Consider the following 21962-nt stretch of genomic DNA (forward strand, 5'->3'; position numbering starts at 1 on the left):
TAGTCGCCAAAGCCTTTTTTGGGTTCGAGCCTGAAGCCTTTGTCTTTAAATTCTCAAAAAGTTAAAAAATCATTTCCGTGTGGTGCTCACCTTGAACCCCAAACAAAACTGTTGTGTCATGAAGGACAATCAACAACAAACAACAACAGGCATTTTAAGGCCATTTTCCCTGCTAGAGCGGGGGATATTGCGGGCCCCATGACGATCTTCTCCATTTTGCCCTATTTTATGCATCTCCCCTTGTTAACCCCCCCTGCCCGCATTTCTTCTTCCACTACCGTTCGCCAAGTCTTTATCAGTCTTCCCCGTCCTCTACTTCCTTCTACATTCATTTCCATCACTCTTCTCAACCAGTCACTTTCATCCTTCCTCAACACATGACCAAAACATCGTGAAGAACAATCACGCTCTTCATATCTGCAATTTGTAACACTGTCATCTATTGTTCTATTGATAGTTGACCTTAAGTCACCATGATCAATAATGCACCAATTACTTGTTTTTTCAACAAGATTCTCTTTGTGGTAGTAACAATTACTGCTTATCAACCTGCAAGTAATTTACTCACAATGCCAAACCTTTCTCCTTCTTTCCCCTTTACATACGTATCAAGAAAAAGAGCAATCAGAGATTGCAAACCCTCGCCAGGATGTATTTTCAGTGGCTTTTAAGGCTTTTTTTGTTAAAACAAATATGGCGGCCGAACCACGTGACCAATGACGTCATCATTCTTTAATTTTTTTATAAACTAATTTATTCCCACATTATGCTCAGGAAATTTCATCTTGATCGGATGAAGTTTTGTACTTGTCGAATTATGACGTCATAATGGAGGCACCTATGACATCATAAACATATTTTGTTCCACATGGAGAGTTCTTTACAATGAGCCATGTCTCAATTTTTTCTATTCAGCGCTTTCGGAGATATAGAGGTGCAATGTTTTTGGGTTTTTCCACGATGGCGGCCGAACCACGTGACCGATGACATCATCATTTTTTTTTTTTTTCTCCACCAGTTTATGCCGACATGGCGCTTAATAAATTGAATCTTGTTTGGATGAAGTTTTGTACTTGTCGAATTATGACGTCATAAAGGAGGCACCTATGACATCATCATTAACATAACTTATTCCCCATGGAGAGTTCTTTACAATGAGCCATGTCTCAATTTTTTTCTATTCAGCGCTTTCCGAGATATAGAGGTACAAAGTTGTTCGATTCTTCCAAGATGGCGGTCGAACCACGTGACCGATGACGTCATAATTATCATTAAAAAATTATACAGGTGGAGTTGCACCTATGGTGAAAATATTCCTGTCAATCAGACCAACCGTTGCAGAGAAAATCATATTTATTCTGTGTGGACAAGCAAACAGACAGACAAACAGACAAACAAATGAAAAATCGGTCAGAGACAGAGGACTTACCGGAATGTACTTTTTTTTCGGCCATTTTGGACAAATATGGCGGCCGAACCACGCAACCGATGACATCATCATTATTTGTTTTCTAAACTAATTTATTCCAAGATTATGCTCAATAAATGTCATCTTGATCGGATGAAGTTTTGTACTTGTCGAATTGTGACGTCATAATGGAGGCACCTATGATATCATCATTGACATATTTTATTCCCCATGGAGAGTTCTTTACAATGAGCCATGTCTCAATTTTTTTCTATTCAGCGCTTTCCGAGACATAGAGGTACAAAGTTGTTCGATTTTTCCAAGATGGCGGCTGAACCACGTGACCTATGACGTCATAATTATCATTAAAAATTATACAGGTGGAGTTGCACCTATGGTGAAAATATTCCTGTCAATCGGACCAACGGTTGCAGAGAAAATCATATTTATTCTGTGCGGACAAACAGACAGACAGACAAGCAGACAAACAAATTAATGAAAAATCGGTCAGAGAACGAGGACTTGCCGGAATGTACTTTTTTATCGGCCATTTTGGACAAATATGGCGGCCGAACCACGTGACCGATGACGTAATCAGTAACATATTTTTTTCCCCATGGAGAGTTCTTTACAATGAGCCATGTCTCAATTTTTTCTATTCAGCACTTTCGGAGACATAGAGGTGCAAAGTTTTTCGGTTTTTCCAAGATGGCGGCCGAACCACGTCACTGATGACGTCATCATTAACATATTTTATTCCCCATGGAGAGTTCTTTACAATGAGGCATGTCTGGACTTTTTCTATTCAGGACTTTCGGAGATATCGAGGTGCAAAGTTTTTTGGTTTTCCCAAGATGGCGGCCGAACCACGTGACCGATGACATCATCATCATTAACATATTTTATTCTCCATGGAGAGTTCTTTACAAGGAGCCATATATAAAAAAAATTCTATTCAGCACTTTCGTAGATATGGAGGTGCAAAGTTTTTCGGTTTTTCCAAGATGGCGGCAGAACCACGTGACGGATGACGTCATCATTAACATATTTTATTTCCCATGGAGAGTTCTTTGCAATGAGCTATGTCTCAATTTTTTATATTCAGCACTTTCGGAGATATGGAGGTGCAACGTTTTTCGGTTTTTCCAAGATGGCGGCCGAACCACGTGACGGATGACGTCATCATTAACATATTTTATTCCCCATGGAGAGTTCTTTGCATTGAGCCATGTCTCAATTTTTTCTATTCAGCACTTTCGGAGATGTAGATGTGCAAAGTTTTTCAGTTTTTCCAAGATGGCGGCCGAACCACCTGACCGATGACGTCATCATTATTTTTTTTTCTCAACCAGTTTATGCCGACATGACGCTCAAGAAATTGCATCTTGATTGGATGAAGTTTTGTAATTGTCAAATTATCGAATTATGACGTCATAATGGAGGCCTTGGGCCGAGAGAGTTAAAAATTGGTCACAGTCTATTCCAGGGCAAGACAAATATGTGTGTGAAGTATGGCGATTCTAGGTGCAACGATGTAGACGTTGTGCTGCGCACAGACAAACAGACAGACAGACAGACAGACAAACCAACCAACCAACATACTTGCCGGAATCTTTTCCGTCAAGTAACAAACGGACTCAAATGCAATACCCTCTCCTCTGGCGAGGGTCTATCAATTTGTCTTGCTGGCGAGGGTACCTCTTGCCTCTCCTCTGGCGAGGGTACAAATATCTTCTATCAATTCCCAGTCTTTATATGTAATTTGTTGCACCAGCAACAGCAGATTCAGGCCCATTCACAGACAACGCAGTTAAGATTCCGATTCTTTCCATTCAGAAAAATTACCTCAATCACATAATAATTGAAATGGCTCGTTTGACCAAAGAAAGGAACTTTAAGTCGAAACTCTGATCTGCTCTTGACTTTGAATATCAATGGGGCACCATATTGGCGCTGATATCCGGGGGAAATAGACCCAGTGGTGCCCATCTCACTGGGTCACGTCATGTCAGAAATTTGGTTATTTGACAAAGGGACCGCAAGGCCTACCTATCGGTAAAAGCATACAATGACCTACCCTTTATGAATGGTACCCTCAGTTCTTTCACCTCCACAAGTAAATGCTTGCAGACAGGACACCTGTCTTGATGTCCTTGTGAAAGATGGCACACTTAGACGTAATGCCTTGCCTGTGAAGCACCAGATGACATTTTATAGTCAAACTACTTGTATCTAGGACAAACATGGAAAGGTTGAGTTTTCCATCAAAAAGTGTGGAGGTTGTTGGGGAAAATGTTTTTTTTTTTTTTTCCACGTTAAGATTTTTTTTTCTTTTCTTTCTTTCTACCAAAAGATGAGCTACAGCCATTAATGGTCTATTGGTCATTCGTCCCTCACGTGATATGTTTGTTTGACCATGTTACATGCAAGATAATGTATATCCATGTTACATACAGTGCATTCAGAAAGTATTCAGACCCCTTCACTTTTTTCACATTTTGTTATGTTGCAGCCTTATTCTGAAATCGTTTAAATTCATTTTTTCCCTCATCAATCTGCACTCAATACCCCATAATGACAAAGAGAAAACAGGATTTTAGAATGTTTTGCAAATTTATTAAAAAGAAAAAACTGAAATATCACATTTACATAAGTATTCAGACCCTTTGCTATGACACTTGAAATTTAGCTCAGGTACCTCCCATTTCTCTTGATCATCTTTGAGATGTTTCTGCACCTTGATTGGAGTCCACCTGTGGTAAATTCAATTGATTGGACATGATTTGGAAAGGCACACACCTGTCTATATAAGGTCTCACAGCTGACAATGCATATCAGAGCAAAAACCAAGCCTTGAGGTCGAAGGAACTGCCTGCAGAGCTCAGAGACAGGATTGTGTTGAGGCACAGATCTGGGGAAGCCTACAAAAAAATTTCTGCTGCATTGAAGGTTCCCAAGAGCACAGTGGCCTCCATAATTCTTAAATGGAAGAACTTTGGAACAACCAGGACTCTTCCTAGAGCTGGCCGCCTGGCCAAACTGAGCAATCGGGGGAGAAGGGCCTTGGTAAGAGAGGTGACCAAGAACCCGATGGTCACTCTGGCTGAGCTCCAGAGATCCTGTGTGGAGATGGGAGAAACTTCCAGAAGGACAACCATCACTGCAACACTCCACCGATCTGGGCTTTATGATAGAGTGGCCAGACGGAAGCCTCTCCTCAGTGAAAGACACATGAAAGCCCACAGAATCTTGTTTCTCACAGTCTGAGAGTCCTTTATGTGCTTTTTTGCAAACTCCAAGCGAGATGAGGGAAAAAATGAATTTAAACGATTTCAGCATCAGGCTGCAACATAACAAAATGTGAAAAAAGTGAAGGGGTCTGAATACTTTCTGAATGCACTGTACATCCACTACCTCCCTCCTCCCACCCACACAATCCTTTATTCTCCTAACCTTAGAAATGTTCTTTTTCCTCCTCCCCAGGTTTCCTACCTTTACTTTTGACCCTTATAAAAAAAATGTTTATTTGTACTCCTCTGCCCCCTCTGATCCCTCTGCCCCCTCTGATCCCTCTGCCCCCTCTGATCCCTCTGCCCCTCTCTGCCCCCTCTGATCCCTCTGCTGCTCTGATCCCTCTGCCCTCTCTGATCCCTCTGATCCCTCTGCCCCTCTGATCCCTCTGCCCCTCTGATCCCTCTGCCCCTCTGATCCCTCTGCCCCTCTGATCCCTCTGCCCCTCTGATCCCTCTGTCCCCTCTGATTCCTCTTCCCCTCTGCCCCTCTTCCACCATTCATAATCCAACTAGATTCCACATGAGGAAGGTGAATAAATGATAGAAGGAGCAGGTTTTTCTCAAATTTGTTGCAAAGATTTTGCATACCTGATCCAAAATGATTTTTTTTTGACATGTGCACAACAAAGAAGGATATCAAAATCCAAAAGCATTCTTTGTGCCATCAATCTAGCTTCTATTTTAAAACGGTCGGTCTAACTTTAGCTACTGTATATCTTGTTACTGTATCGCCATGATAATTAGGTAGTAGAAATATTGCACCGCCGGTTAGTAAATTGTTTTTGCTGCCAGGAATAAGACGGGTGAAATGATAATGGTGCTTTTCTTCCAGATGCCTTCCAGGGTGTCAGATATGCCAGCAACTCATCAGGTGTGTTCGTATTGTTTTACCTTCATTCAAAATTCCATTTCTGTTTCCAAAAATATTCACGTTATAAATGTTTTTTTGTGAGAATTAAAAAAATATCCCAGGTACAAATAGTGATAATTACTTTTAACAAGGAGCCTTCTTGAGGTGTTGTCATTATTTGGATGCCAAAGTTATCCAATTTTCCAGTCTTAATTAAGCCCATAGCTTCATCCATACCTGATCTGCTGTGTATTTGATTAATTTAGATGTGGTTAGTTTTTGTGTATTTTAGCAAAATTCCAAGGTATTAAGTTTCTTTTGAAAAATTAAGAAAACGAGCAAGTTTAAATTGCATATGCAGTACATGGAATGTATTAGTAAAATGGTGGAAGCCTGGTGAATCATTACGTACACCACCGAAGGTGGATTGAGGTTATGTTTTCACTTCTGTCTGTCTGTTTGTTTGTTTGTGAATAGGATATCTCAAAAAGGTGTGGACGGATTCGGACGAAATTTGGTGGACAGGTTGGGTGTATGATAAGGACGAATTGATCCGATTTTGGTGAAGATCCAGATCCGGATACGAGAAGTTAAAAAATTTTGATGTGATTCTTGACCATTGAGAGATAAAGCCAAACACAATATATCACATTATTTTTCAAAAGGTGATTCATGGATTATGATAAAACTTGGTGGAATAGTTGGATAGTTGAGAAGTAAAAGGTGAATGGATTTTGGTTAAGGTTTAGGTGCAGATCCGGCCTATCGGTGGAATCCAAAATGTATACTGTTCAGCCTGCTGGAGGTATGCACACCGTCGAGTGCCGTTTCAGTTTGATCTGTGCCTGCCCAGATGTCGCTGTGGCCGGCTGGTCGGGCAGCATGAAGACCTGCAGGCCGGCCTGAGTCCAGCAGGTCGAGGTTGGGAGGGAGCGGGGCCAATCTCAGATGCAGGGTCCGATGTGCCCTGGACTGTAGAACTGCACACCGTGAAGTCTCAAACTGATGCCTATGGCGTCATTGAGTTCCAAGGTGGTGCACATTCATACCGGGCCAAGGTCAGTGCCGTTTCATGTGAGATGGTGTGTGATAGATACATGGAATCTGCATTGTTTTGAAATCGTTGCTCTTGTACTCCCTGCCCAGTATGTACGTGTGTCATATGACACTCGGCCTGAACTGCTGCTTCAACTTATGGTGAAGGAGTGGCAAATGGAGCTGCCCAAGCTGCTTATCTCGGTGCATGGAGGCTTGCAAAATTTTAAAATGCACCCGAAGCTGAGGCAGGTGTTTGGTAAGGGTCTCATCAAAGCTGCTCTTACAACTGGAGCCTGGATATTCACTGGTGGCATCAATATGGGTATGTTCCAAATGTCAGCCTGCCCGTTATGTCTCTTCAGCCTATGGTGTTCCCGTCTACTGTCTTGTTGTTTTATCATTGTTGCGTTCACTTGTTTATTAATTTTTTTCTTAAGTTTTGCCATTCCTCCATCGTTGATATTTTGGCATTTTATTTTCTACCGCGAATTTTAAGTTGAATTGTTTGGCGTTCCAATGCTTGTGAAACGTCAACCTCGATTGGTGTTCCAAAAGTATTTGGTTCGTAATTTTTACCTCCACCACCAAAGGTGGATGGAGGTTAAGGGGTGTTGCAAAATAAATGATACTTTTTCCCCCAAAGATGAAATGAAGTTTCAATCGGATGAAAATCCAACCAAAGGCTTTATTTCATTCAAAAATAAAAAACTCACGTTTAATACGCGTCAATATGTCCACCATTAGCTTCAGAAACCATTTGAAGTCGACTTTTAAAATATCTCAGCAAAGACACGAACATTTCTGTTTCAGTAGCTGTTTGGTTCAGAACTTGTGTCAAAACCCGGACAAGTGTCTCACGTTTAAATTTCTCGTTGTCTGGTAATGAATCGAGGATTTCTTCTGCACGCTGTTTCACAATGGCGCCAACATTCTCCGCAGGGTTCAAATCTGGAGAGTTTCTTGGCCATCTTCCGAATCCATCTTTGCGAAAGAAATCAAGTTTTTCTTCGTCAAGAAAGTCATGGGTTGCATTCGCCTTCATGCATCCCACAAGGTCGTGCAGGAAAGTCACTTGATTGAAACGACCTTGTCGATTTTCAGGTTTTTGCAAAAATGGCAAAACGACTTCTTTTAAAACATGACCACAAAAATAAGCACCATCCCACGATTGTCCCTGTTCTTTGATGTCAAACACAATTCCCTTTGATGTGAAGCACAAAAATAATCCAACACGTTGGGTGACGCTGTTGTGGAGCACACAAAATGTCCCAAACTTCATGATGGTTTTGAGCCCAGATTCTGTCATTTTGCAAATTCGGTTTTCGCAGCGAATAAACTAAAAATTCATCGGATGGTGCAAGATGCAAACAGTCCTCTTTTTGCCAGTCAGACAAAAACTCTCAGAAATTCTGTCGATGTTCAACGTTGGTTTCTGTGATTGAAGGAACTTGAACTCGTTTGAAAGGCTTGAATTTTTCACGTTTTCAAGCTCTCCAAACTGTGGTGTGGTGCACATTAATGCAACGGGTCAATGCCAATGTCTTTGTGATTTTTCGCGTTCTTTGAAACCGTTGACGAGTTTTTGAGTTGACATTGCACATGGCTGGGGCAGAAAGTCGTCTCTTTCGCCCAACAACTTGTTTCATTTGATCACCAAAGTTTTCTTCACTCAAGTCAGCATTCCACCACCGTTTGACGGAAATTTCAGATATCCACAACTCATGTGAAACCTGTGCGATGGAAACTGGATTTTTCAAGTCGGACATGGCAACGTGACGGTACTGAGCGTTGAAATTCCGGATCATGTCCGCCACCATTCGGTGAGCCATCCCAAATGCGGCGCAAGCAATGCGCTGTTTGGCTCTGTCCAACACCATTGCGGAATAAAATTTGAAAAAAACGAAAAAAAAAATATGACGAAGACAACACGCAGGCAACGTGCGTGACACGTCATGATGACGCACACAAAATTTGAATTCAAAAATCGCGGACATGTGGTCAATACAATCTGGGGGGGGGGGGGGGGGAAGTATAATTTATTTTGTAACACCCCTAATGTTTTCACCCCTGTCTGTCCGTTTGTTTGTGATCAAGATGTCTCAAAAAGTTGTGGACGGATTCGGACGAAATTTGGCAGAGATGCAGCATATGTGACGAGGACGAAATTATTACATTTTGGTGAAGATCTGGATTCGGATCCGGCTACTAGAATTTTTAAAACGATTCTTCACCATTGGGAGATACGGCTAAAAACGATACAAAGCAGGGTATCTCAAAAAATAATGGACGAATTTGGACAAAACTTGGTGGACTGGTTGGGTGTCTGACGAGGAAGAATTGTTTCGATTTTGGGAAAGATCTGAATATGGATTCGGATATGAGAATTTGTTTTTTTTTCAGTGATTCTTCACCATTGAGACACAGGGATAAAGCCAACATATAGCAGGATATCTCAAAAAGATATGGACAGATTTGGACGAAACTTTTGGACAGGTTATGTGTGTGACATGGAAGAATCAATTCAATTTTGGTGAAGATCCGGATCTGGCTAGTAAAAATTTTTTTGGTGATTCTTCACCATTGCGAGAAAGGGCCAAAACCGATAAATATCAGGATATCTCAAAAAGTTGTGGACGGATGATTTTGATTAAATGTGATTCTGTATTGTGATTTGCTGGTCTACTCCAGGATACAAAACGTAAACTGTTCACCTGGCATAGGTATGCTCTCTACTGAGTGCCGTTATAGTTAAAACTGCTTCAGTGAGTGGAACCACAACGCATCCATTTGCATTTGGGTGAAACCGTACTTTCTCGTATTTATTTATTTGGTAATTGTGTGGCGGAGCGCCGTGAGCATATTTGTTGATGTGATGCTTGTTTTATTTATGTCTTGGCAACACCAAGTGCAAATTTCATACAAATTTAATACCTGTATATTTCATGTTAATGTTTTATCTCTCAGGCCTTTTGCAATAAGTATACAAATCTCTTGTAAATTACACGTTTGTTTTCTTCCCCTGTGGTATTCATTTATTGTTAGCCATTTTGTAGATTTTTCCATAAAGGAAGAATATGCATGAATTTCAGTTTGAAGGTTGTAAATTCTTCTACCTGTTAATATTTCGTTAAAATCATCCAGAAATGTAGTGGTGAACAAATGTTTGTATTTTCTTTTATTTATTTATCGTGAAACCTTCGAACATTGAATTGCCAAAAAACTCAACAAAAAGATAAACAAAATTAGTTCATTAGCATACCAAATCTTAAAGTTATGTTCTTATTTTGGTGTGTGTGTGTGTGTGTGTGTGTGTGTGTGTGTGTGTGTGTGTGTGTGTGTGTGTGTGTGTGTGTGTGTGTGTGTGTGTGTGTGTGTGTGTGTGTGTGTGCGTGTGTGCGTGCATGTGCATATATATATCTCTTCTCTCTTCTCTTCTCTCTTCTCTCTTATATTATAAAAGAAAGTTTTTGTTTGTATGTCTGCGCAAGCTAATCTCCTGAACGGTGAAAGATAGGAGGAAACCTCAAATGCAAAAAAATGTCGGGACGGGACCCGGGAAGGTTATAGGTTATAGGCTAGGTGGTGAGGCCGGGTGAGGCCGCTTCGGCCGGGCCGGGCCCATTTCGCAATTAAAAGCTGAGCTGAATTATAGTAGTCAATCTTCTACGGCCGCGAGTAAAAGCTGAATTATGGTAGTAAATTCATTCAAAAAGAACTAAAAATGTCGGGACAGGCCCCGGGAAGGTTATATATAGGCTTGGTGGCGAGGCCGCATCAGCCGCATCGGCCGGGCTGGGCCCATTTCGCAATTAAAAGCTGAGCTTAATTATAGTAGTCAATCTTCTACGGCCACGAGTAAAAGCTGAATTATAGTAGTAAATGCATTCAAAAAGAACCCGGGCAACGCCGGGTGCTTTCAGCTAGTGTGTGTGTGTGTGTGTGTGTGTGTGTGTGTGTGTGTGTGTGTGTGTGTGTGTGTGTGTGTGTGTGTGTGTGTGTGTGTGTGTGTGTGTGTGTGTGTGTGTGTGTGTGTGTGTGTATACACTAGCCGAAGTACCCAGCATTGCCGGGAGGGGAGGGGGAGGGAGGGGAGAAGAGGGGGGGGGGGGAGGGGAGAAGAGGGGGAGGGGGAGAGGGTAGAAGATGGTGGGGAGGGGGAGGGGAGGGGAGAAGAGGGGGGGGGGAGGAGAGGGGGGGGGAGGGGGAGAAGAGGGGGAGGGGGAGAGGGGAGAAGATGGTGGAGGGGGGAGGGGGAGGGGGGATGGATGGGAGGGGGAGGGGCGAGGGGGAGGGGCGAGAGGGAGGGGCGCAAAGGAGAGGGGAGAAGGGGTAGGGGGGGAGGGAGGGGGAAGGGGGAGGGCCAGTCAACAATGACGTTGCAGTGCTCATGGTCGGAGAGCAGCACAACAATCGCGACATCGTCCTGCATCTTCGAAAGAGCACGAAGCGGATTTTGGAGACTCACCGATCCTGTGACCCACGCCGTCCAGTACCGGCGTTGCCAGGCGGGGGAAGGGAGACCCGCACATTCCCAACCCGTACATTCGCCCTCTCGACTCAAGCTCGTATTCGATTCGTATTCGAAATCGAAAGGGGAAATCCTTCGTATTCGAATTCGTAAACACGAAATATGAATTAAAATTTAATTCATATCGCACAAAATCGACACAAAACACGGTCGCATAAAGGTGAAAAAACGCAATGGCTTTTCGCCCTGAATTACGTGCAAACGTGTGACGTGTGACGGGATGGAACATCACGTGATCGCTCTGAGCGAATCAGCGAGCTGCTCGCACTGGCTGAGATTAGCGGGTACTTCGCTGAAATGCGCTGAGGTAAATATGAATAAAAAATATGGATCTCGTCAAATATTGTTTCGGCGATGTTCATCCCAGGCTCAATGGCCATGTCTATGCCAAATATCAAGCACGTGAGCCTCTCTGTTTCGGAGTCTATCGGTAACATTACACGCACGCACGCACGCACACATGCACAAACTGTGTTTTATATATACACGCACACACGTAGATTGATGACAGTTACCTTTTTGACGTGGTAACTGTGACTGAGTATTAACGGGTAACTGTGAGTTTTACATACACCTATGACAGTATCTGAACTAAGATCAAAATTCTGCTCTGTCAGAGGGTTCTCTTGAGAGCTTGACAGGCAGAGCGTATGTACATGGCAGTGACGTCATTACTTGCGCTCATTGAAAGCTGGAGAACTGCACATATATTTGGATATATATATGTGTGTGTGTGTGTTTGTGTGTGTGTGTGTGTGTGTGTGTGTGTATATGTATGTATATAGATATATAGATATATATATATATAGAATATAGATATTGTAAATGACAACACACTGAGCAGTAAAATAATTAAAAATTCTTTATTAATAGCAAGACGTTTCAGGAACAAACTAGTTCTCTTCCTCAGAGGCGTTGAGTGTGGTGTTAACCGTTAAGTTCCATTGGTGGACGTTCACATGATGGATTTGTCCAAGTCCTTGCCAATCACAGGGATTCCCTGCATTCAAATGACCCTGCCGTTTTTGTCCCTCGTCGCACAGCGTAGCGAAAGGGGGACTATGGCTTTCCCCTCCGTCCGTGTGTCCGTGCGTGCGTGCGTGCGTAAGCGAAGGACTGCATTCGAATTTGGTGTGTGGGTGCAACCCACGTCAAAATCCAAGATGGCCGCCGCCATGTATGTCTGATGCCATGTATGGCTTAACCTTGTGAGATGAATATCTTGAAAAATAAGCGAAGTACCAACTTCTCATCTGGTGTGTGGGTGTATCTAGGCATAAGGAAGAACGCTATTGAAAATTGGGTCGCCACGTCAAAATCAAAGATGGCCGCCACCATATATATGTCTGAAACTTGTGAGCGAAATCTCTCGAAAAATAAGCGAAGTACCAACTGCTAATCTGGTGTGTGGGTGTATCTCGGCACAAGGAAGAACGCTGTTTAAAATTGTGTCGCCATGTCAAAATCCAAGATGGCCGCCGCCATGTATGTCTGAACCTTGAGATGAATATCTTGAAAAATAAGTGAAGTACCAACTTCTAGTTTGGTGTGTGGGTGTATCTCGGCATAAGGAAGAACGCTATTGTAAATTGGGTCGCCACGTCAAAATCCAAGATGGCCGCCACCATATATATGTCTGAAACTTGTGAGCGGAATATCTTAAAAAATAAGCGAAGTACCAACTTCTAATCTGGTGTGTGGGTGTATCTAGGCATATGGAAGAACGCTATTGAAAATTGGGTGGCCACGTCAAAATCCAAGATGGCCGCCTCCATGTATGTCTGAACCTTGTGAGTGAAATATCATATCATAGCATGTTTTCTGCGTCTTCCACGTTGTCAACTCGCATCACTTCACCGACGGGGGACCTAGGCGTAACGCTTGTTGACGTTGTAATTGATTGCGTGGTGCTTTGTATGTGGGGTGGAAGTCGATGTCGGTGGATGGAGTTTTTATCAGAGTACCAGGCCTCGACAATCTCGCGGTTCACTCTCAAAGATCCTGTGCCAATGTGTGTGTGTGTGTGTGTGTGTGTGTGTGTGTGTGTGTGTGTGTGTGTGTGTGTGTGTGTGTGTGTGTGTGTGTGTGTGTGTGTGTGTGTGTGTGTGTGTGTGTGTGCCGCAACCAATTACAACCTGTCTTGTCGTCTTACTCAAAATCGGGGTCTCGATGTGGACATTTCTGATTCGGTTGATAAAATCTTTGCCGTTCTTTACATTGTGTGCTGAATGTGTTAAGTGAGAGTCATCACCCGAGAGAGTGGTGAAATAATGATTTCATTCGATGTGGTTTCATTATTTACATCCATACCCGTCGAATTAGCAACGTAGACCTAATACCCCCATTCCACTTATGCCGATCGACCCCGATCTGCACAACGGGAACGATCCTATTTGGAACGGGATCAATCGGCATGATCGTAAACGGAACGTCTTCGATCTTTGTCGATCGGGACAAAAAAATAGATCGGGGCGATTTTTTAAACATGTTTAAAATTTCCATCCCGATCTGAAATAGCGGGACTGATCGTGATTACAGCGTGAATGCAACGTAGTCCATCGGAATGATCGTAGTTAGAACGGCCTGATCGTAGTTAGAACGGCTTGATCGTGATTACAGCGTCGTTGCAGCGGGAGGATTATCTTGTGCCGTTTCGACGACGATCGTTACCTATCCGTCCCGCTCCAATGCCGATCAAAGCCGCTGTATATAAGTCGGTCCGGATTGCATCGGCCTCACCCGATCAAGTATTTCGACACGACACTTTTTGTCAACGTTGTTAAGTGGAATTGATAACTGCATGAGCCAAATTGCATTGCCCAATAACCCCATGGTCTAAAATTAAAAGCGGTACAAGTTAAATAAATATTATTAATGATCAATTTTACCGCTTTTAATTTTATGACCTTTTAATTAAGTGAATGCAAACTTTGATCCCCTCTACCCAGCAAAAACTTGTCAAATTTTTAGCTTTTATTTTGAAGACCTTTCATTTTGCAATGCATTTTCATCCCCTCAACCCTTCTGTCAACCATGGCCGGACCCAGAACTGAGGGGCTCTTCTTCTTCTTCTCATTCTTCTTCTCACTTGAGCAGCTCTTCTTTCATTAATTGCATATTGTTGGAGAAGTAGAGCGAGCTGCAGACGGCCATTTCTCTGATGTTGATCCATGGCTGTCTTCGACGATACTGATGATCGGCAAGCAAATCGGGCCCTATTTATACGGATCGGGACCTGAAATCTGCTTTTTAGTCGGCTTAAAGACGGGAATAGAGCGTAGTTAGATCGGTTTGGTCGGGAATGACGTAGTTGAAACGGCAATAGATCGGCAGCATCGGCGTTGGATCAGTTTTAGATCGGCGGCGATCGGGAATGCATCGTGTCAGAGCGGCGGCAATCACGAATGCAGCGTGGTTACAGCGTACGCGAGCGGGAACACAGCGGCTCTAAACGGCTTCGATCGGGTCTTCAGGGACCCGATCGACCCACGATGAGCGTGGTTACAGCGTAGTGATCGTAATCGGAGCGTACTTAGGACGTAGATACAGCGTAGATGACCAGTTTTTTCCCAAAGTGTCCCGATCGCTCCCGACCTGGAGATCGGGGCTAATCGGGGCCAATCGGCATAAGTGGAATGGGGGCATTAGAACAATACATCACCAATGACCAAGAACTAGCGAGCAACAGCTGCCTCAACTCTGGTCATCTCATGACACTCATTCAACTCTGCCTCAAATCAACGTACTTTGTATTCGACAACACCATATATCATCAACATGAAGGAACCCCGATTGGCTCACACATCTCAGGGATCATCGCCGAATAGGTGATGCAACGCTTTGAAGATCTAACACTACATGGTGATCCTTCTCCTTAGAAGGTGATCACATGGTGATTCTTAGAAGTATAAAACACAAGGACACCAAGGACTTCCAGGACAGAAGTTGGTATTTCAAAAAAGTGGAATTGGGGTGAAATTAGAGGGGGTAGAAAAGATCAAGGTTATGGATGGGGGAAGATAAGAGATGGTGGTGAACAGCTGATTTAAAGACCTAGAGGGTGGAGTGGGATTGAAGAGAGTGAGGGAATTTGTTCCAGAGGTGGGAGAAAAGAGGAGTGAAGGTGAGCAGAGAGTTGATTTTGGCAGTTTAACCATAAGAGGGTTGCAGCCAGATCGTGTGCGACCTGTAGGAATATTTGCGGGACAGAGCTCAGAGAGAGCTGGGGGGGCAAGGCCAGAGAGAAGTCGGGAGAAGACGGAAAGACCACCTACCTGCCTGCGGTGAGTGAGTGAAAGTTAGTGAAGCAGAAATAAAATAAAATAAATATGACAATGATCCAAATAAAGGGAAGGGACACAGAGCAGGCACTTAAGCAGTCTTAATTAAAGCCCAGACAAAGGGCCCACTCACTCACGCGGGGAAAAGGAGGAAGAGCAAGTTCACGCGCCAAAAGCGCCTTGCCGTCGGTCGCTCCCGGACAGCTCGCCCGGCATGGCCCTCTGGTCGTCATGGCACGTATGCAGGGAGCCCAGGTAGGAGGGTCGTCGGCGTAAGTGGCTCCGGGATGGATCGTCTTCACACCGCGCGATTAATACAGCCGCAGGGCACGGGGAATGTTCGTGTACAGCGGCTATAACAAGTGACTCAATCCACTTGCGGTGGGACAACAGCTCTGACGCACTCTCTCTCGTTGCCGTTCTGACCGACTCACGAGGGCACTCCCTCTCCGACTCTGGACTGACCGCCTCTGACTCTCCGACTCGCTTTCTCTGCTCAGGGGCTGGGCGACTCACCTGGGGGGCTCGGGGCAGGATCTTATATGGCCCCTCCCCGGCCTTACCCGAATGTTCCATGCCCCTCCTCTCGTTGCCGTGGTGAGCCACTCCCCTCGAGCTCTGATTGGCGCTCGCTGCTTACCGGCCACTCCCCCTGCAGCTCCTCCCTTCGGCCTTGCCAGACCTGTTCCAGGCCGAGCACATGGCATTCTAGCCCAATTGAGGCCTACTCACTGGCCTGCTCAACGCAAAACTAACACAGGAAAGGAGACTACCCTTACAATTTACTACGAAATTACTGAACTACAGCGAGGCTACATGTTGTGGTGTGGCTACCTACGAGGGGGTTATCCTCTCTTCACAAAGCCGCAACAATATATATATATATACATATATATACATATATATATATATATATATATATATATATATATATATATATATATATATATATATATATGTGTATATATATATGTGTATATATATATGTATATATATATGTGTATATATATATGTATATATATATGTGTATATATATATGTATATATATATGTGTATATATATATATGTGTATATATATATGTGTATATATATATGTATATATATATATATATATGTATATATATATGTATATATACAGACTTGGCATTTAATACGGAATATATTTTTTTGTGGGGGTGAACGTACTTTTCAAGATGTCTTAGAACCAAAAGTTAATTGGAATTATGTTGAAATTATTCTAGATTTTGTTAATGTGACCTTTAAAAGAAACAAAAACCACATTTGACATTTCGAAACTAATAAATTGATCCTTGAAAGTGATGTAAACTGATATCGAACTCAATTCATGGACAGTGCTGTGTTAAACTTCTGTACGTTTTCCAGAAGTATCTCTTTATTTTGCACATTAGCCAAAAATTTTTTTAACAAAAACAAAAGTTACATTACGACTGGGATTATGGACAGTAAAATTACAGTTCAGTACTTCGTGTAACCCCCACGAGCATTCAGGAGAGCACATACACGTTGAGGCATGCTGTTCACGAGATTTGCTAAGGTTTGGACAGGAATCGCTTGCCATGCAGTGACAATAGCCTGCTGCAATTCATGCACAGAGGTCGGCTGCTGGTCCAAGTGGTCGATTTGACGCGTTAATTCTGCCCACAAGTTCTCTATCGGATTCATATCCGGGGACATGGAAGGCCACTCCATATGCTCTACACCATGGTCAGCAAGAAAGTGTTGGATCATGCAAGCATGATGAGGCGGTGCAATGTCATCTTGGAAGACAAAGTTTCCTTGAAAGGCTACACGAGCAAATGGAAGCATTTTCTTCCAGAATGGCCCTGTACTTGAACTTGTTCAGGTTTCCATTCAGAACAACCAGGTCAGTTTTGCCCCCTGCATGAAAAGCAGCCCAAACGGTCACCCCACCACCTCCAGCTTGGACTCTTGGCACTATACAATCTTTGTTGTAGGCTTCATGCACTTGTCTGCACACTCGGACGCGGCCATCTTGACGATAGACCAGAAATCTAGACTTGTCACTGAAGATCATGTGATTCCAGTGTCCTGGCTGCCATTGACGGTGCTCTCTAGCCCACTGCAATCGGCGCTGGTGGTGTTTTCTGTTCAGGCGTGGCTTTCTCAGGGGACGCCTGGCACGATAGCCTGCTTGAACCAGTCGTTGGTTGACTAGCCTTCTGGATACAGGCGCATTTGTCAGTTGCTGCCACTCAGCCCTAAGCCGATTAGCTGACTTGGTACGGCCATTGCGGACTAACCGGTGCAGCTGGCTATCATCCCTCCTTGTGGTTCTGCGAATCTGCGGGGACGTCCTGGCCTCGGTATTGGAGTAGGGACACCCCTCTGAGCATTTCATTTCAGGATCTTTGACACCTGACCTTGAGTGATGCCATACTGCCGAGCAATAGCACGCTGTTTCATGCCGTAATTTCGTAAAGCCACCACTCCATGACAAACAGCATTGTGGAGTTGACGGATCATCTCCAGAGGAAGCGGTAATAACTTTTGGAGACGTGCAGCAGTTGTTTTCCACTAATACAGAACGCAACAACCCTTGTATACCCGACTGTGAAGCCAAACATCAAATGCACCTGTCCGTACATTTTGCCATGCCACCTGTGATATAATCCTGTTGTTGACTTCTTGCTGCGACAGACAATCAGTGACATGGTTCTTTCAACAAATAAATCACCAAAGTGTAAAAGAAACACACCAGATTGACATACTGAGTTAAGTAAACCCAAGTCGAGGAAAAAAAAAATTCCATATTAAATGCCATCTGTATGTTGTGTGTGTGTGTGTGTGTGTGTGTGTGTGTGTGTGTGTGTGTGTGTGTGTGTGTGTGTGTGTGTGTGTGTGTGTGTGTGTGTGTGTGTGTGTGTGTGTGTGCATATATATATATATTTGTATGGCTCCCCATGTAATATATATATACACACACACATACGCACACGCACACACACACACACACGTGAAAAAGTAAGGACACCCCATGTAAAGTTTTGACTATTTCAACATGCAGCTATTTGATCTTCATTTCAACAATATTGTTAGATAAAGGTGATATAATATTGTTACGGTCCACGGATTAGATGTTATTTTTTACCGAGCGGTGGTGTAACCGCGTCCGAACAGTTATTCCCCGACTAAAACCCGATTCACCCTGAACGTTGGCCGTATCGCGCCACAGCTACTCAATCGGGAAAAGACTAAGACTACGAATGCAAAGAGGAAAAGGAATAAGAAGACGAGAAAAGGGTTGAAAATACTACTAAATTTATTTACTATTTACAGGCTCAAAATAACCAAGGAGAAGGAAAGATAATAAAATAATATACAGAAGCTTTTAGAGACACAGGGAATTCCTTATACAAGCTTAATTACCTACCCAGGACAGAACAAACAAAGACACTGACTCACACGGGGAATTGCAGAGTGGATTGGCTGGAAGGAGGTGTGTGGCTGGAGGGGGAGGACGGCACGGAGCTGGCTGGAGCTTGATCCCGCACGGGACGTCGGGCTGGACCTCGACGGCCGCTGATGCCACCGATCCTGTCGTGTGCGCGGGATAACGGGTCGGATCACGGGTCGGATCACGGTCGGAGCCGACGCGCTGGTGGGGGGTCTGGCGTGACGGGTTCTCTCCTCTCCCTTTCTTTTGTCCAACCACTCTTTCTCCAACGCAACCACTCAACGCAACCACTGACCACCCCTGACGCCCAACTCAGCTCTTGTCATGGACCTCTCTTTTCGCTCTTGCTCTGACGACCCAGCTCTTTCCTTTGTACTCGTCTCTCCTCTGTAAAAGCTCATCTGCTTGGGGAACGCCCCCGCGGCGGGTTATATAGGCCCCGCCCCTCAACCTTTGCGAACCTCCCCCAAACGCTCTTCCTCCGCCCTCTCAAACCAAACCCCTCGTGCTCGGTTGGTTGTTCGGGGCTGGCTCACTCCTCCCCTCTATGACGAGGTGGAGACACGCCTTTCTTCCCCAACCCTGCCTCGTGGCCAATGGTGGTTGAAGAAAACCGCCCAAAATGCAGTTGGCCATTGAAATGAATTGAAAGGGGACCTATTCTTATTTCGCTTGGTGCAAAGGAGTATTTAAATTAATGGGAGACACAGCCTTACCCTAAGACACATAATAAGATATAAGCTACTGAACAAGGGTTTTATCGGGTCCTGCAATGTGGTGTTTATGGAATAACTACCGAGACGCCCTTTTTATCTTTACACAACTCCGGAGGCAGGAGGCGCAGAATTAACAATAATCTATCTATAATTCCACTAATCTCTGTGTGTATGTTTGTTTGTACGTTTGTTTGTTTGTTTGTATGTCTGTGACCGCTGTTTCTCGACAACTACCGGTCCGATATACTTGAAACTTGCCAGGTATATTGCTGGGGACCCGAGGATGTGCCTTTTCAAGGTTTCATATTAATCGGACAATTACTTACCGAGCTATGTCCAAAAAACGATTCAACCAATCAGAGAGCAGCGAGCTATCACGTGTGCCGAACGTGGCGAACACACTCTGCCTCGGATGGCACATTTGAGAGCGTATTCATTTATTTCCCGTCGGCAAACTATGTTGCCGTTAAACGATGTTTTAAAACTAATTAAAACTAATTTGCGATTCTTTCGCTTTCCTGCGATATGCGACCTTCCGGACAGTCAAATGAGGACGTCACTTCCGGACTTACGTAGCGGCGAGCGGGCGCCATTTGGAGGAGCTGGGAGGACTCAGTCGTGATAGAGTGAGCCTGAATGAGTATATCAAGACAAGAACAAGATCTAGAAGGAGGTATGTACGGTGCGATTCATATAATATATTGTTTAGTTATCGTCGATGAGGAATTTGGGGGCCCGATTAACTGCAGCGCCATCCGAGCTGCGGCGTCGGGACGATACATTCATTGTACGGTAACATCACGCACTTACGGGCACGTCCTATATATATATAGTACGGGCATGCCCTAGTAATAATAAAGCACACAATAAAAAAAATACAGTCCTCATATCCGCAACAATATAACAAATATCATGAATCATTTACATTTTGTAGTCCATTGTATAATTTAAATTATCATAAATGCAAATTTCACATGTGGAAAAAGTAAGTACATTTAAGTAAGTACATATTTACAGAAAAAGTAAATATATATATTGTTACGGAAACGGAGAGGGCTTCCCTCGTTGCCCTGCGGAGATCAACCCGCCGTTCCTTCTACTAACCACTCTCCGTTCCTGGTCGTCCCAACGCTCTCTCCCGCCCGCAGCGCCGCCAGGGTATTCGGGCCAGAAAGTCGGAATGGGCCTTCCCGGGACCTGAGTGCAACGCTCGGTCGTGAGACAGGGAAGAGACGGCCGTTCGAGCTACGGTTTTAGGTTACCGAGCGGGTTTAGTAACCCGTAGTTCGAACCATTAACAAGCTACACCCGATTATAACGTTGGCCAAATCGCGCTATGCTAAATCAATGATAGAAAAGACACGACGACTAGGAAAGATGAAACGACGCAAGGGGGTACAGTTCTCAAAGACCTCCGGAGGAGGGTGTAACTACAGTGGTGGAGAAAAGGGGTAGATTACAAGGTAGAGTGAGGTAAAGAACACAGAAGAGATGGGCACTTAAATACAGGCTTATTTATACCCAGACAGACCACGGACAAACGGACAAGGCAGACTCACACAGGGGTTGATGGCAGGAATGGACAGGTAGATCGATGGCACAAGGTGCACCTTGGCTCGGGGACAGGATAAAGCACAGTCCAAAGATGCAGGGAGGTCTCACTGAACGGCAGAGGTCTCGCAGCGCTCGAAGGGTACGTCTTTCTTGCTTCAAGCTCAGCGCGCATCTGACGTCACCTCTCTCTCTACTGCGCATGCTCAACGGGGAGTGACACGCCCTCGGCTGGTTGGTTCCGCCCCAATTGGGGCTGGTCCGCCGCTTCCATTGGGTGCGGGGGTTACCGGGCTCCGCCCTTGACGAGGAGCCGACAGGGAACCATGTTCTGCCCCTGTTTGGTAACCCCGTCGAGCACATGTCCGATGGCGGCTCGTTGGGAAGGCCTGGTGTCCTTCCACCACTCCTACCAACCAAGCCGGAGTGAGGACGCGCACTCCCTGCGCTCGTTGTTGTTGTTGTTGTTGTTGTTGCTGCTGAAGAGAACTGTGAGGAAGAGCTGCGGGGAGGCATTGGGAGGTCCTAAACTTCCTAACGGTGCCATACAATCACATTCTGGTGCAACGAAGGGTCAGAATTAATGGAAACGAATCCTTAACTGACATAGACTAAGAATAACTAGCAAGATGTCCTATAGTTGTCTACATGAGATGCGGTGGACCTGGATGCGACATTTAATGGGGGAAATAGGGGGAGGTCGGGTCTACAGAGTGTTGTTTACAGAAAATGGGACTAGGGAATGGGGGATTGGGGAGAGTTGGGAAGTATTGAGGAAATAGGGGAATATTTACAAGCGGATATGGATGGATGCAAATCCCATATCCGCAACACTGCACCCTTCTCGACCTCGTAAATTTTT

At 44.4% G+C, this 21962-nt stretch overlaps 1 protein-coding gene across 1 annotated transcript in view; it reads left to right on the top strand.

Moving 5' to 3' along the window:
• The window catches only part of TRPM7 (transient receptor potential cation channel subfamily M member 7), a 250871-nt gene that overhangs the window by 9609 nt on the left and 219300 nt on the right, over positions 1-21962 (top strand). Inside the window, exons 2-4 of the mRNA XM_078771748.1 lie at positions 5534-5572; positions 6405-6609; positions 6698-6911. Coding sequence (XP_078627874.1) covers positions 6746-6911 — 166 coding nt within the window. The 5' untranslated portion in view covers positions 5534-5572; positions 6405-6609; positions 6698-6745. The remainder of the gene's footprint in view (positions 1-5533; positions 5573-6404; positions 6610-6697; positions 6912-21962) is intronic.

Source organism: Myxine glutinosa, chromosome 2, assembly GCF_964187855.1.
Source record: "Myxine glutinosa chromosome 2, kmMyxGlut1.1, whole genome shotgun sequence".
Lineage (NCBI taxonomy): Eukaryota > Metazoa > Chordata > Myxini > Myxiniformes > Myxinidae > Myxine > Myxine glutinosa.